The sequence below is a fragment of the Mustela nivalis genome (genome assembly GCF_964662115.1).
Source record: "Mustela nivalis genome assembly, chromosome: 9".
Lineage (NCBI taxonomy): Eukaryota > Metazoa > Chordata > Mammalia > Carnivora > Mustelidae > Mustela > Mustela nivalis.
In genome coordinates this window covers 69,926,149-69,943,675 of record NC_139028.1, presented here as the reverse complement: position 1 = coordinate 69,943,675, position 17,527 = coordinate 69,926,149, and the positions used below count along the sequence as shown (strand labels likewise).

General features: G+C 41.5%; 1 protein-coding gene across 1 annotated transcript in view; it reads right to left on the bottom strand.

Annotated features, from left to right (window-relative positions):
* The window catches only part of LOC309840696 (olfactory receptor 5M5-like), a 32,151-nt gene extending 15,288 nt beyond the window's left edge, over positions 1-16,863 (bottom strand). Inside the window, exon 1 of the mRNA XM_082683010.1 lies at positions 15,841-16,863. Within this exon, the coding sequence (XP_082539136.1) occupies positions 15,873-16,808 (936 nt within the window). The 5' untranslated portion in view covers positions 16,809-16,863 and the 3' untranslated portion in view covers positions 15,841-15,872. The remainder of the gene's footprint in view (positions 1-15,840) is intronic.
* Between the last annotated feature and the right edge of the window lie 664 nt (positions 16,864-17,527).

Genomic DNA, 17,527 nt, shown 5'->3' with positions numbered 1-17,527 from the left:
CAAAAATAAATAAAAATGGATTAGAGACCTAAATGTGAGACCTGAAACCATAAACACATCCTAAAAGATCGCACAGGCAGTAACTTCTTTGACATTGGCTATAGAAACATTTTTATAGCTATGTTTCCTAAGGCAAGGGAAACAAAAGCAAAAATAACCTATTTGGACTAACTATATTAAAATAAAAAAACTTCTGTGTAGCGAAGGAAACCATTAACAAACAAAAAGGCAACCTAGTGAATGGGGGATATTTGCAAATGATGTATCTGATAAAGAGTTAATATCTAAAATATATAAAGAATTTATATATTTTATATATATATTATATATATTTATATATAATATATATATTTTATATCAACATCAAAAAATCAAACAATCCAGTTAAAAAATGGACAAAGGATCTGAACAGACTTTTCTCCAAAGAAGACGTACTGATGGCTAACAGACACATGAAAAGATGCACAACATCACTTGGCATCAGGGAAATGCAAACAAAACCATAATGAGATATCACCTCATACCTGTCAGAATGGCTAAAATTAAAAACACAAGAAACCATGCATTGGAGAAGTTGTGGAGAAAAAGGAACCCTTGTGCACTGTTGGTGGGAATGCAAACTGGTACAGCCATTGTAGAAAACAGTATGGAGTTTCCTCAAAATATTAAAAATAGAAATACCATATGATCCAGTAATTCCACTACTAGATATTTACCCAAAGAAAACAAAAACACTAATTCAAAAGATAAATGCACTCTTATGTATATTGCAGCATTATTTACAATAGCCCAGGAATGGAAGCAACCTGTATCCATCCACAGATGAATGGATAAGGAAGATGTAGTGTACACACACACACACACACACACACGCACACACACACAGTAGATTGCCGTGTCATAAAAGGCTGAGACTGTGTCATTTGCGACAACATGGAAGGACCTAGAGGGTATTACGCTGAGTGAAATAAGTCAGACTGAGGAAGACAAATATCATATGCTTTCATTCATATGTGGAATCTAAAAAATAACATGAATAAGCAAAAAGGAGGATCGGACCTATAAATCCAGAGAACAAGCCAATAGTTTCCAGAGGGGAGGAGTGTGGGGGATGGGCAAAACAGGTGAAGGGGAGGGGGAGATATGGGCTTCCAGTTATGGGGTGAATAAGTCACAGGAATAAAAGGCACAGCATAAGGAAAATAGTCAGTGACATCAAACAGCATCATACCGGGACAGATGGCAGCTACCCTCGTGAGCACATCATCAGGGGTAGAGAGGCTGGCAACGAAGTTAAACCAGTGAGATGGAGAAGGAGTCATGGGGCTTTGTAGCCACCAGTCATTATGAAGATGTAGAAATTATTCATCCAAAGAAGTTCAAAAAGTAGAAATCATGGAATATGGGACAGACATGTAAAGCAGGTGGAGAAAGAAGAGGGTCGGTAGTGGAAGGGGGTGGGATGAATTGTACCAGGTAGCTGAGTCATGCCAGTGGCACCCACATGCCCACATACTGGACACCGCTTTGCTCAGAACTTCCCAGTGGTTTCCTAGCTCACTGAGAATCATTCCCAAGCGTACAAGGCCCCCATGCCCTGCCCTCCTGCTGGGCCTCCATCTCGTTTCTTGTGACGCTCTTTCTTGCTAACTCCACTGACCCCCATCTGCCCATCTTGCTGCTCCTCCAGCATGTCAGCACACTCCTGCTTCTGGGCCTGCGCACATTCTGTTCCCCCTGCTGCTTGGAACACTCTTTTTCTGGCCACCCTCGTGACTCACTTTGTGAAGAGTTCTCTTCAGAGGCCACCTCTTCAGGGACAGCTTCCCTAAACAATCACCCTGTTGGAGACAGCGGCTTCCTGTCACCTTTCAAACATGCCCTGCTCATCTGCGGAGAATCCTTTCAGCTCACTGTATCTAATGCTGCATGTAGAGACAGCAATTTAGTTTTCTGTTATTTACACACTTTAGGGGAAAAAGAAGTGGAAGGAATTACCCAATATTATTTACAGTGCATGCTTCTGGGCTGATGAGATTAGAGGTCATTTATATCATTTAAAATATTTCCTGGTATTTCCAAGTATTTTCTAATGGGCACGGGTAACTGTTCCAATATGAAGCAGAACTCTGAGAAGTACAGACAAAGAGCACCGCGTAACTGAGGCCCGTGGGTGTGGTTGAAGACACAGGCTTCTCTATAGCCCAGCTCACCATGCAGCTCCTTCCCTGTCACCTTTAGCCCCTCTCAGAGCAAGTGTGGGTTCCTTTGCACCTTTCCTCTCTGTCTAGATGTTTCTCACCGTCACTTCGATTTCCCTTTTCTTTGATTCTTTTCTCTCATTTTTTCCACTTGCACCCTGGTCTTTTCTTTACCCGCCTTCACTCCATTTTCTGACTGTAAAGAACCCCAGACAGTGACATGGCAAGAAGCTCCTGCATTAAACTGTTTGACCTTGTGTTCTGTAATCTGCAGGGTCGCCAGGCCAGTGGCCCCCCTTCTGTGTACAGTGGGCACTGACTGGGTGCTTTCCACGTGCCAGGCTCTGTCCCAAGTACTTTACCCATATTCTCTTACAGAATCCCCAGGACACCTATGCAGCTGGTACTATAGTTGGCCCCATGTTATGAAGTTGGAACAGAGAGATTATGCGAGTGGTGGCCCCAAGATTTAAACTCAGGCCACCTGACTCTAGGGCCTTTATCCACAGTGTAGCCCCGTCCCTTATTCCAGCCAGGGAGCTGCTGACTCCTGACCCCAAGCCTGCCTGGGTGCTGTGGCCTTCTTCTGCATTAGGGGAAAGAATTCTACGTTCTTATTTTGCTGGGTCCCCCATTCACTTAATAAAGGAGACACTTCAAAATATAAAGGCATTTGGAGACTCTAAAAATGTATTTATTATACATAAAAAACTCTAAATGCTTCCTGAGTTTACTTAGCCTTTACACTCAGTCAGCTTTGTAAAAACATCATTTAGTCAATAAAACCAGTCAACCTCAAGGTTCCCTGATAATTTTAGTGGTTCCCTATGTTTTCTTTAGTGTCTCGTCCCTGTTGTCTCCTAATGAATGCTGTCCTAATCCTGAAGGATGTGTATGGGAAACACACCTTTCTCCCCAAGTGCAGACGGCTCCTCTCCCACACCAAGGTAGAAGAGATGGTTCCCTTCTTTGGTTCCCACTGTGCCCGTGCAATCTTCCACTATAGCACACAGGGTGTATTTCCTCCATTTTTCATTCAAGAAACTCTCGCAGTCTGGGATCCTGTCCAATTCAGCCTATCCACTCAGGCTCAAGGACACGCCTGAGGACATGCAAAATAGAATACTTTTGGAGGTAGGTGTGTTATCCAGAAGGGGCCAACTTGCAAATTCACTATCACCCCTGCACGGAAACTCTCTCTTTGTCCCAAATTTGATTGGTTTCAGGGATCCCAAATTGTCCTTACAAAACTCACAAAAGATTTACGGGTACGGTCAAGTGCCACCTTACTCAATTACAATAAGAGAAATAAGACACCGGAGTTCAAGTGGTCTGGAAAGCTTCCCCTCCCCTAAGCCTGGAATCAGGATGGGGGAGTTCTGCTAGTGATGTAGCATCAAATGTCAGGAGGTCCTGGTATCTTGAAGCATCCTTTGTCTAATCAGGAGGACCTGGTATTTGGGTTGGATCTACAGGGCCCCTCTCCCATGGATGGTTTTTAGATGGTACTGTTCTTGGTTGCACTGACAACTTTCTTGCTTCCACTGCTGACACAGTCTCCTGTTAAATGGCACATGATTCTGTAGCACAAAGAATCCTGTGCAGTATTCAGTAAGCACTGGGGCCACCGTACATGAGTGGAGGGTGAAGTGAACAGCAACACAAATGAGAGAAGTTGAGCATCCAGATGAGATTATGAATCACTTCCTGTCCTCAAGGAGCTTACGGTCCAGTGGGAGCAACAGACGTGTCAACATCCATTTCATCCTAGGTGGTGGGTGCAGTGGAGAAGGCCTGGGCGGGAGGGACTGGGTCTTTTTCTTTTGGCCTGGCCTAACTTTTCATTGTTGCATTATTTCTGCAGGGCTGGTTTAGGCTGTCATTGCCTTTATAAGGAAGAAAAAGGCACACAAATAAAACCATTTAGCAAAAGCAGAAATAACTTTCGACATGATGTCGAGATTACAAAGGCGATAAAGACAGGGCAGCATGGGTGACCACGACACTCCTATTTTTCAAGAGGGTGCAAGTATGGGGAGCCTGGGTGGCTCAGTGGGTTAGAGCCTTGGCCTTCCGCTCAGGTCATGATCCCAGGACCCTAGGATTGAGCCCCACATTGGGCTCTTGGCTCAGCAGGGAGCCTGCTTCCTCCTCTCTCTCTCTACCTGCTTGTGATCTCTGTCAAATAAATAAATAAAATCTTAAAAAAAAAAAAAAAAGAGGGTGCAAGTGCTGTGACTTTCCTAATAATGTCCTCATAATTTTCTCAATAGCAGGATTAGTACCAAATCCCAGGGGAAAGTTGCAAGAGCCCATTTTCTCAACTTATTTAAAAGTCAGACTTGACAGACTCCCCCCATTTATACCACAGTACGAATCTGGGGACCAGACCTTCAAGGTATAGTGAGGGCATGCGTGTACGGGGCTGCCGGTGACAGTGCCTCAGATGTTTTTCAAAAAGCTTCAAGAGGTTTAGAAAGTTAGACTTGAATGCATTAGAAGGCTACATATATCTGACAGTTCAGTTCAACTCAAATTTTAAATCAATATTTTAAAATATTTTTCATACTATACTTGAATTCTGCAAAGTTTTTAAGGTACGGTAACTGGGGACATTATTTTTGTTTAAATGTTTTAAAGGCTCTTAATTAAAATGTTTCTTTTTCATTCCTAGTTATTCTTTCTGCGGTGGTTTACAAATTACTTGTTGCCGCTTTACTAAACAAGTAAAGATTTGTAAGGTCTTAGAGGCTGTTCCTTTCTTTTCTTTTCTTTTTATTACAGAATTTTAGCAATTGTTCAGGACTCATATATCATGCCTCGAAATTTGGTTTTCACTACAAAACCCAGAGGTTTAAATGGGATTTACATTGTCAAAAAAATTGGGTCCACTCTAATGCTTTTTGAATCATGCCAGTAATTTGATCCTGTAGCTTAAGAAGATAGAGGATCTGGAAATGTAAAGAAAAATAGGGCTCGGACGCCTACTCTGAGGCAGTGATTTACCAGAACGGCCCACGAGAGGAGACCCACCTCTTGCCATAAAGAGCCTGAAGTGAATATTCCTTGGAAGAGAATATGTAAAGCCTTCAAAAAAGCCTACAGATGTGTTTATTATTTTTAATTAAATTTAAATTTTTTCAGTGTTCTAAAATTCATTGTTTATGTACCACACCCAGTGCTCCATGCAATATGGCCCTCCGTAATAACCACCACCAGGCTCAGATGTGTTTATTTTTGTCTCCAAGAACAGTCTGGACAAAAACAAGCTACAGAGGGAAAGCTGTGCTTTGCGAGGGTAGCGGCTGAGAAGCGCCTCTAGCCAGGCCGGTAGGGCCTCGCCTCTCCTGTGTTCCCAGCGCTGGTCTTCCCGCCTGAGAGCAGTGAGGGGAACAGGTCAGTCCAGGTATGAGAAACAATAGGTCACAGCCCACTTCTGCACTCCCCAGAAGCAGTTTGGGGCCCAAACCCAGCCCCATCTTTCAGTTTTTGTGCTATATTCAGCCGCCGCTTCCATAACATGCCTGCCACATCACTAGGTTTCTTATTTTGTTTTTCTTAAAAGGAAAGTGAAAATAATTAACGAATAAAGCTGTAAAACCTTTCAGGAGGGCCTCAGACCTGGAGCCTCTGTAAGTAAGAGCAGATGACCAGTCCTCCCCCCCAGTAGAATCTGACCGCCATCATCAGCACACTATGTGACCCAGGATATGTCCCTTCGCTTCTCTGGGTTCTGCTTTAGTTACACCTGCTGGCGTGAAGATGCCAGCAGGTATAAACCCCGGTAGGCAGTGTGCTCAGCGCTGCCAGCAGGGCATGGAGAGCCCAAGGACGGGTAAGTGCTGGGATTAAGACCCTTGAGAACGGGCTACCTCTTTGGCGCCGGTATGCCTGCTATCCTGAGTAGGCTCCTCTGTGCCCTCTTCACAATAACGAAACTAAATACGTCAGTGGCAAGTCCAGACAAGAAGGGCAGAGACTTGTGATTTCCTAGGTATCAGCGGAACCCTGAAAACTAGACAAGTGAGAACAGGAGGAAGGGACTTCTTTCTTTTTCTTGAGATCTGGAAGTTATGGAAGACCTCTCTGAAAAAGTGGCATTGAAGTGCCAGTGTGGAACAAGAGGATCCCTAGGTAGAGGAAAGGGTGAGGTGACAGATAGCTAGCTGGTGGGTAAAACAGATCTCTCGATTCCCATTTCAGTGTTTTCTTTACTGCCTCGAACTGCCTCTCTCAGTCTCTTCTTGGAATCTCCGGAAAATATTGCTGATAGAGTACTGACACATGAAACTATAATAAGGGTCACAGGGAACCATAGTCATTCCTTAAAGAAAAGTTGATTACTGCTATGAGCAAGGCTCTGTGTGGCATGTCTAAATACCCAGCATCTTCCTGTTAAACCATGTCCCTTTTGGGCCAAGGGCCTCCCTCTCAGACCTATGGGAAACCTCACCATCTTCTTTTTTCCTCCTTTCTGCTCCCCTTACTCACTGGACATCTAGAATGTGGCAGCAGCCTTTAACTTGGCTCCCTGCTCTGGGCTTCATACTGGGCACTAGGAAGGTAATTGGAATTAAATATGTAGGATAGAATCTTGGCTAAATGTTTAAGACTCTATCTTGAATTCTTATTTTTTGTTTGTTTATTTATTTATTTTAGATTTAAAAAGTTATTTGAGAGAAAGCAAGAGAGGGCATGAGCTGGAGGGGAGAGGGAGAAAGAGATTCCCTGCTGAGTTGGGAGCCTGGTGCAGGGATCGACCCCAGGACCCTGGGATCATGACCTGAGCCAAAAGCAGACACTTAGCTCACTGAGCCACTCAGGTGCCTTGTTAATTTCTAAATAATCAGCAAAAAGCACCTGGGATTCTGTCATCTTGAAATAACCAATACCAACCACTACTAGCAATATGTAGCAATCTCTACATACTTTACAAAATTTTTAATTTAATTTTTTATTTTTTTAAAGATTTTACTTATTTGACAGAGAGAGACAGGGAGAGAGGGAACACAAGCAGGGAGAGAGGAAGAAACAGGCTCCCCACTGAGCCAGAAGCCTGATGCAGGGTTTGATCTCAGGACCCTGGGATCAAGACCTGAGCTGAAAGCAGATGCTTAACCAACCAAGTCACGGAGGCGCCCCACTTCACATAATTTTTAAAAAATGAAATGATGTCATATGCAAAATTTAAAATCCTTCATACATATACCCTGAGTATTTTAATGAAAATATATTCACGGGGCGCCTGGGTGGCTCAGTGGGTTAAGCCTCTGCCTTCCCCTCAGGTCATGATCTCAGGGTCCTGGGATCAAGCCCCACATCAGGCTCTCTGCTGAGTGAGAAGCCTGCTTCCCTTCCTCTCCTTCTGCCTGCCTCTCTGCCTACTTGTGATCTCTGTCTGTCAAATAAATAAATAAAAATCTTAAAAAAAAAAGAAAATATATTCACATTATTTTAATGGATGCATTATTATATGTTATTATATCACTATTGCTTTATTTAACCTTTCATTGATTTACCTTTGTATTGCTACTAATATTTTACTGTTATAAACATTATTATTGTAAATTATAAAATACACAGATTTTGTCTGTTTCTTGGAGTGTTTTTTTTTAATTTTTTATTTCTTTTCAGCGTAACAGTATTCATTGTTTTTGCACCACACCCAGCGCTCCATGCAATCCGTGCCCTCTCTAATACCCATCACCTGGTTCCCCCAACCTCCCCCCCACCCCGCCCCTTCAAAACCCTCAGATTGTTTTTCAGAGTCCATAGTCTCTCATGGTTCACCTCCCCTTCCAATTTCCCCCAACTCTCTCCTCCTCTCTAACTCCCCATGTCCTCCATGCTATTTGTTATGCTCCACAAATAAGTGAACCTATATGATAATTGACTCTCTCTGCTTGACTTATTTCACTCAGCATAATCTCTTTCAGTCTTGGAGTGTTTTTATCAAATAAAGTCTCATATAAGAAGTTGCTAGATCAAAAAGGTGTTTAAGTCTTTTGGTGAATATTGTCAGACTGCCCTCAGGAAGTTTTATACCAATTTACACTCCCCAAAGTAGCCTACAAGCATGGCTTTTTTCCTACACTATCATCTGCTTATTGATATTCTTTAATATCTTTGCCAATCTGCTAGGTGACAAATGGTCTCATTATTGTATTAATTTGTATTTCCTTGACTACTAAGGAAACTAAACATCTTTTGCATATTTTAGGTTATTTATGTTTTTTATTTTTGTTTTCTATTCATATCCTCTAACTATTTATTGATTTATCTTATTTACCTGTATTAATTCTGTCATATATACATTATAAATATTTTCCTACTTGATGTTTGTTTGTGTTTACTGATTAGTGCAGCAGAAACTTAAAATTTGTTTTCACCAAAACTGTCACACCTATATTTATAATTTCTGCCCTTAGTTCTTTTCTTAGAAAGACTTTTCCTATTTCTAGACTAACAAATATTCATCTATACTTTATTTGAGTTTTTCTTTCTTTTTTTTTTAAATTTTATTTATTTATTTGACAGAGAGAGAGATCACAAGTAGACAGAAAGGCAGGGAGAAGCAGCTCCCTGTTGAGCAGAGAGCCCAATGTGGGGCTCCATCCCAGAACCCTGAGATCATGACCTGAGCTTAAAGCAGAGGCTTAATCTACTGAGCCACCCACGTGCCCCTATTCAAGTATTTTTAAAGTTTCATTTATTTTATTAAAATCAGCTTGATACTAAATTTATGTTAGTATAAGGCAAGACAAAAAAGTATGTGTATGGCTTAATTTGCTCTCATTGGTTAATAAATGCATCATTTCCCCACTGGTCTGAAGTGCTGATAATATCACTCACTAAACTCACACATATGCAATCTACAGGGATCTTTGAGGTGGGCTGTTAGAAGCAAAGCCATAGGGAGGTCCAGGTATAAAATAATGATAAGGGCAGTAATAAGAATGAAAGGAAGAGGATTAATGCAAGAAATCTTGTATTGATGCATAGATAGAGATTGAATCTTGCTTCTTCTTTGAAATGTGAAAAAGGAGAGGTCAAGAGTAACAATAATTTTTCTGAGCCAGGTAACTGGGGGAAAGTGCCAAAACTATGAAAAGCTGAAGTTGGCTGTGAAGTAGAAGATGATGATGATTTGATCATGAAGATTTTGAGCTTATGGTCCCCACAGAGCCTCTATGTGACATGATGATGGTGGTGATGGTGTTGGGTGGGTGTGTGTGCATGTGTGTGCATGTGAGAGAGAGTGAGAAGAGGACGAAGAGGGCAAGGGAGAGAGAGTAGATTAAACCAAAATTCAGCTAACTTTTATTGAGCATCTACTATATTTCATAGGCAAAAGGCTGTTTCCTGGATGGTTCGTCAGTCCTTGAAAGATTTTGCTCTCTTCCTCAGAGAAGTAAGGCAACAGCCGGCACCACCACGGAGTCTGAGAAATGGCACATCAGTTGCTCCCTAGCGCTCCCCTCCTGCTCAGCCTTAGAGCCTCCCTGTCCCAGGTCCCTGATCACCCTCCACCTGGAGAAGAGATGGAATCCCCAGCCCGGCAGCCTGCAGGGAAGGTAGGGAGCTTGGGAGGGAAACCTGTAGGGGCAGAGGCTTCAGTGGGATGGGAACTGTGGGGCTGTTTCCTCGAAACTTCTTCCAGGCCTACTGCTAGTCCAAGCAGAGGATGAGGGAAAGGAGCAGGAGAAAGTGAGTGAGAGCCCCAACACTGCCCACCACCAGCCTGGCCTCCATCCCGCAGCTCACCTCTAGCTGTTCTTTCAGAGGCTGGGGTGCAGCCAGAGCAGCCCAGGGCAGTCACCGTCTTGGACATGAGAATGTTGCCTTCCACAGAGTTAGCTGTCATGGGTAGTAGAGCAGTTCCTACTGGCTCAATTTGGAACGTCAGACCTCTGTTCTATGAGAACACGTGACCTGGAGTGGTTCAGGGTCAATGAAATGTCAGTGGAGATTCATGATGAATCAAGAAGACTTTCATGGTCTGTTGCCACATGCAACTGTGTTTCCATGGACAGGGTGTCCATGTTCCAAGTCACTGACTTGAGAATAGACATTAGGGCTGAGGCTCCTGGAAATTGGAAATGGGCTGTACTAAGTTTTCCAATCAAGTTAATGAAATTTAAAAAAAAAATCCATTATTGGATGCATTGCAAACTTCCATGCTTTGTAGAGACATTTTTTTCAGGTAAGAATTTTCCAAATACTTGTTTCAAATCAAAGATTCTTTAAGTTGAATACTATCAGAAGTGGGAGTCTGGTTATTAAAGATAAAAGCTTTATACTTTTAAATGTTTAAAATATACCTTAGCACATCCTGTACTATTTGGTTCCAGAGTAACCCTGCAAGAGATGATTTTCCCCACTTTCTAGATGAAAGCCAAGACTGGGATGGACCAACCCACTTGACTGATACTGTGGTTCAGAGCAGACCTGGGGCTCAAGTGAGGACCCTGCATTCCATCTCCATCCTCCTCCTTCCTACCCCACCAGCAATGCTACAGGCTTTGAAGCTCTGCTTTTTTGAGATCACATTTCTTTTTTAAGATTTTACTTACTTATTAAGTGAGAGAGAGAGAACACATTAGAGCACACTAGCATGGGCAAAGAAAGAGGGAGAAGCAAGCTCCCCTGCTGGGCAGGGAGCCCAATACGGGGCTAGACCTCAGGACCCTGAGATCATGACCTGAGTCAAAGGCAGGTGATAAGCAACTGAGCCACCCAGGCACCCCAAGACCACATTTTTTTTTTTTTTTGATAAGCATACATTTGTTTCAGGCCTCAGCATGATTTATTTAGTTTGGCATGCTGACAGGTGTCACCTATCCCCAAATGTGAATTTACACTGTGTGATCAGAAGTCTGTTACGGGTTTAGTGAAGTGATCACATAGACATGGCCTCCTTTTGATAAACTTAATAATTTAATGTCCTGGGAACATGAATAGGCCAGGATGGCAAAGCTTAGCAGACAGCCCTTTAACACCTAATCAGTTAAAGCAGAACAGAATACTATACTCTTAGATTAAAGGCCACAGTGTTATTTTGTGCCTATGGACACCTTAGGAACTATTTGTGGTGTGTGGTAAATATAAGAAGGAAATATAGTCCAACATTTGTGGAAGATATTTTAACATTTTTTATAAAAATGACTCCCCTCAATATAAATAGCATTAATTAGAATTTCTTTCCAAGTTGCTACATTATGACAACATTAATTTTACCATTAATTTTACATTATGGCATTTGTAATTTTACCATTGCTGTATTACTTTTACCATTCATTTAAACTCTGCCTCTGAAAGATTTGTAAGGAAAGTTCCTCTCTACTTTTGGTAAGGCAGATGATAAGGAAAGATACTATTTAAGATACCAGCTTTCAGATGAAATAGGAGATGACAGCAACTAGGAGAGGTAAAAACGGGTTTAAGAGGAAAGACACTGAAGACGGAATGAAAACCTAATCCAGAGATGAAACTAGGAGCTCTCTGTACTCTTACCGTATGAAAAACCTACTCTTGTCCGTATGAAAAACCTACAGGGGTGTGGCACACGGAGCAAAAGAGACGCAGAGCAGGGTTGGAGAGTGCAAGCCTGGCCGGTTCCTTGTTTTAGTCCTTCTCCTTGTGCCATCCTCCCTGCGAAGGGCAAACAGGATTGACTGAAAGGAGGGGCAGAAGACTCAGGGGGCAAGTGTCCAGGTGCCAGAGTGGTCCACGCAGCCAAGCAAAGCAAGGGAGCTCGTAGGAGTAAAACATTTTCTTTCAGGACACAGACTCTCATTTTCTGGGAACTATTAGGACAGGTCAGCTATTGTAAAGGTGTCAGAATTATTTGTTTTTTAAAAATAAAGATTACCTTTTCCTTGCTGCAATTTGCATGCTCTTATCAGAGATGAAAGTTCTTTTTAAAATGTTTGTATTTTTGTGGGGGGGGGGGAGAAGAGCTTGAAAGAATAGGGCTTAATCTGTCACCTTCCCAGGAGCCTCAACTCCCCAAGTTGGCTCCCTGTCTCTCTGGTGGATGGGCCCCTTAATTGTAGGCAGGCAGGAACCACTCTTGAGCTCTGAATTAACATCTTCCTACTCTACCTTACTCTCCAAAGAATGCTAGGATTGTACACCCAGACAGAGTTGAGTATTTGGGGACACAAATATGAGATTTTTAAATTCTTCAGTTTTTGAAATACTATATATCAAATAATACAAAAGAAAATGAACAGTATTTGCCTTCTCATGTTTCCTTTTTCATGATCAACATCTAAAAAATCCTTTGGCCTATTTCTAAGCATGACAAATCAGTAGCGTACCAAATGAGGAGAAATAAAGCATTTAAATTTAAGCTGATTAAAAATTCAGAATTTATATGCAAATGAGTATAAATTTATATTTATGCATTTTATTTATGGTTTAGTTACATATTACATTTGTTAATGCCAACTGCCTATTTGGTGAATGTTGCCAAATAACATTCATTTTTAGGATTACCATGAGGAAAATGGATTTATATTTTATTTATATGTGAGAACAGTTTTATTATTTTCATTTTCAATGAAATGTTAGACTCTGAAAATCCAATAAAAGTAAAACATTTTTATTTTGGTAACATTACATATTAAGATATTTTTTTATTTGGGGCTGAAAAATTAGTATAATTAAGATGAGTACTGATTAAAAGAGCCTCACTATATAAGTGAACAAAGATGCATATTCATGTTGGTTTCTCATATGGTTTAAATATTGTCATTTTAATACTACAGACATGTATAGCATGCTATATATATTTTTTTAATGTCAGTAATTGATTGGATTCTGTACCTGAGACTTTTCTTTTCAACATTTGGGAAGGCATAATGGAGAAAGCATTTTGATATATTGTCTTGAGTTCTCTCTAAAAAGAACTGAAGAGCTGATGACATTCACCCTTAGACCAAGCAGTCCTTTGGCGACATGAGTATGATTCATTTGCCAAGAGGCATGTATTAAAACATATATCTACTTACTATTTTTTTCTCTTTCTAAACCAAACTGACATGGAAGTAGTTCCAAAAATATTCAAGAAATGGGATACAGCATGGGGCACCTGGGTGGCTCATTTGGTAAAGTGTCCTCTTGATTTTGGCTCAGGTCATGATCTCAGGGTGGTGGGATGGAGCCCTGTGTCAGGCTCTGTGCTGAGTGTGGAGCCTGCTTAGGACTCTCTCTCTCCTTCTTCCTCTGCTCCTCCCTCCAATCTTACCCCCTACCCACCCCACCCCGGTTTTAACCCTTCAGGTGCTCTCTTTCAAAAAAAAAAAAAAGTGTGCCAGAGAAAGAGAGAGAGAGAGAGAGGGAAAAAGAAAGAAAGAAATGGGTATGGCTTTTTATTGGAAACATAAATTTCTCATCTGAGTGTTGGTACTTGCTCATTTTCTTTATTTCAATTAATGGCAACCTCTTCCTATGGTAACCGCTCCTTGCCTGTCACAGTCGGTTGTCAACTCTAGCTATTACCATCTTCCCAAAAGACCAACTTCCCCAATGCATCCCCTGTACCAGCCAGGTTGTGTTACATTTGTATGTGTTCCTGCCTCAAAGATGTTAGCCTCCCTTGTGGTGCTTGGGTGATGCAGTCAAAACCTCTGGTTTTGGCTCAGGTTGTGATCTCTGGGTAAGGAGATGGAGTCCCGAGTTGGGCTGAGTCCTCGGCTCAGTGCCGAGTCTGCTTGGGACTCTCTCTCCCTCTGATTCTCTGCCCCTCCTCCCTCCTGCTCTCTCTCAAATAAATAAATAAATCTTTTTTTTTTTTTTTTTTTTTTTTTTAAAGATGTTAGCCTCTTGGGGGAGTGGGTGCGGATATTGAAGAATGTTGTTCCTGCCATGACTGCATTAACTCCCTTCCCTCTGTTACTTTCCAGCCACAGGACCATTGCTGGGCAGCATGTCCACCCACCCACTGGAATCAGGAATAAATGTAGAAGAGTTCGGTTTGGTTCAGCAGACAGAGCTATGGTAGGTGTTGGGGTACAAAGTGAACAGATCTTTTTAGTCTCCAGGAGCTCGTGCTTCAATAATCTGTCTCATATTATCCTTCAGCATCATCCTGCCCACTTGGCTGCTCCTCTTTTGTTCGCTGTTGTGTGAGCTCTCAACGTCCTGGCATTGCTTCACACCTTTCCTCACTTTGTTCTTTAACCCTGGTACTAGATTTCTTTTTAATCACGGCCAACACCCCATCCCCAAGTGTTTCAGGGAGCCTCCAATTTAAGTCTCCAGAAAGCTTTCTGAGCTAAGTAAAAGGCATTCTAAACATTTAACTCTTTTTATTTTTCTAAATTACTAGATCATAAGCAGCCATAAAATAAAAGATGGTACCATCGTATCTGAAGTGGTCATCTGGGAGCAACAGGAATCTCTTAGTTTCTTGAGTAATTTTAAATTTCTATGTAATTGATTGGTGATATATGTTCTTAGCTATTTAAAAAAATTCAAAACAATAATGACATTTGAAAACAACGTAGGGAGAAAATCTAATGGTTTATGGCAGATTTGTACATCTTAAGAAGGATTTTGGATGAAATATTAAAACGGAGTCTTGGAAAGATCATAGAATGCTCCTATTCTTGCCTAAATACAAAATTAAAGGAGATTTTTCTTGCTCCTCTCCTCAACAACAGCAAGAATTTATAGATTTATATAGATTTCTAAGAAAGTGGGACAGTTAGATCTGTGAAAATAGAAATAAAGAACATGAAAACTGTTGCAAAACGAAAGTATTTCTCTAGATCATTCAGATTATTTAAGACAATAATTTCATTTCTCAGAAACACGCATGCTCTGGCCTGGTTCTCTTCGGAGACTCTCCCTGTTTCCCTTTCTTGAGATCAGGTCGGACTCCCCCCTCCCCCCTCCCCACTATGCTGCACTGTGGTGGGCTTCCCAGAGCCTAGAGAAAAATTAAACTCTGGCGGTTGACTAAATGACCACTTTGTCTCTGAAAGTAGCCTAAACCTTCTCACTTCTAATTAAACAAACAAAATCCCCCACATTTTACTGATTAATAGTTTTTCTATTTTTTCCTCCCCTCATTTTTGCTATAATACCATTATATCTACTGTTCATTTCAAACATGCAGTATTTCAACTACATTTAGATTAACTAAGCTTCTCACGATCTGGTCTTGAAACTGAACTATCACCTATCGTAGTATATTATGAAGAAATACGTTTCAAGACGAACAATGATTTGCTATAATATAGGCCATTTTATGCAGGAAACTGTTTATATAGGAAAATGTTTCTAATAACACAGACATTCATGTGTGGGGTTTTGTACTCAGGTTCGGTAATTTATAGTTGCACCCAGAATGTTGCTTTTGGGGATCTTTTTAAAATTTAGAACTCATATTATTACCTAATTGGTAGTCAGCCACTTCTTTTTCAACATATGAAGGATGTAGCTGTTAACTCTGTAGCTTGTAAATAGATTCTGATTAGTCCACGATAACTGGTTGGATTCAATATTACCATGTCAAGCAAGTGGCCTAGTACTTCTGGTCTTTACAGAAAATTCCCAACTGGGTGGACTGCATGGCAGCGGACCTGCTAAATTTCAGTCATGTTGGTTATACTGTGTCAGCATATCCTACCTCCCCAAAGCTGCGTCCTGCCAACTCACTCGCTATGGCGATTTGCCCTCAAGCATCTTTTTCAGGGTGTCCTTTACTTCTGTGTTCCTCAGGGTATAGATCAGGGGGTTGAGCAGGGGAATTACGAGACTATAAAACACAGAGACCACTTTGTTGGACTTCCATGAATCCCCTGCCTTGGGGTGCTGCAGGTACATGAAGAACAGGGTCCCGTAGAAGATGATGACCACAGTGAGGTGGGAGGCGCAGGTAGAAAAGGCTTTGCACTTGCCTTCGGAAGACTGGATTTTTATAATGGAAAAGAGGATGCAAAAGTAGGAGATAAGGACCGTCAGGAGGGATCCAGTGAGGTTCACTGCTGAGAAGATCAAGAGCTGCTTTTCTTTGTTGCCGGTGTCTGAACAGGAGAGGGCCAGGAGAGGGGGGTCAGCACAGTAGAAGTGGTGGATGATGTTGGAGTCGCAGAAGGACAACTGGAAAGTCAGAACTGTTTGTATTACAGAGTTCAGGAAGCCATAGGTGTAGACCCCTATCACCAACTCCTTGCAGACCCGCTGAGTCATAATGGCTGTGTAGATCAGGGGGTTGCAGATAGCCATGTAGCGGTCATAGGCCATTGTGGCCAAGAGGAAGCATTCAGTGGTGGCAAAAGCACTGGAGAAGTACAGCTGGGCAAAGCAGCCTGAAAAGGAGATGGTTTTTTTCTTCACCAATAAATTCTGCAGCATCTTGGGCCCAATGGAAGATGAGTAACAAACATCGATGAATGCCAGGTGGCTGAGGAAATAGTACATGGGAGTGTGGAGCTTCAAGTCCACCTTGATGAGCAGGATCATGCCAAGGTTTCCTACCAAGGTGATGAGATAAATTACCAAGAACACCACAAAGAGGGGAAGCTGGAGCTCTGGACGGTCAGTGAATCCCATAAGGACAAATTCTGTCACTGTGGTCTGATTGCCTCTTGCCATTTTGTTCTCTCTCTTGTTGGAAAAAGAAGAAATATGGCTTCAAAATGATTAGACTGAAAATAAAAGCTTCTTACCTCCTTGTTCCAGTAGCAGATGACAGAAATGTGCCTTCACAATCCCAGCATTACAGACTGTCATTAGCGATAGGGCTTTATTCTGCTAAAAGAGACTCAGAGGAGTCAGAGGCCAACCATTTTCTCTTCGGAGGGAGACTGACCGACTGACCTCCAGGTAAGATGCACCAAGTTACATGCCCAACAACACTGTATGAGAATGCTGGTTTTCCCACAAAACCCAGATCTTATCAAATTTCAAACCTTTGCCACCATCATGGTGAATTCTGGGTAACTCATGTCATCTTGATTTTTAAAAATGATGAGTAGGAGTTAATAACATTTTTCAAACAATTATTTGCATGTGTATTTCTTTTTCATGACTGCTCAGTTCAGTCCCTTTGATAATTTTCCCATTAGGTTGTGGGTCTTCTAAGCATTTTATTTACATGGACTCTTTGTTTATTAAGGAAAGCAGTCATTTGTTTGATACGTGTATTGCAAATTATTTCTTAGTTTGTCACTCGACATTGGTGTGTTATTTTTTTTCTTTGTGCTACATGGTAAATTTTAAAGAGTTTGGTGTCAACTTTATCAATCTTGTTTTGAATTCTGACATAGTTAAATAAGCTTTCTTTGATTAAAAATTATTTTAAAAATTATCTC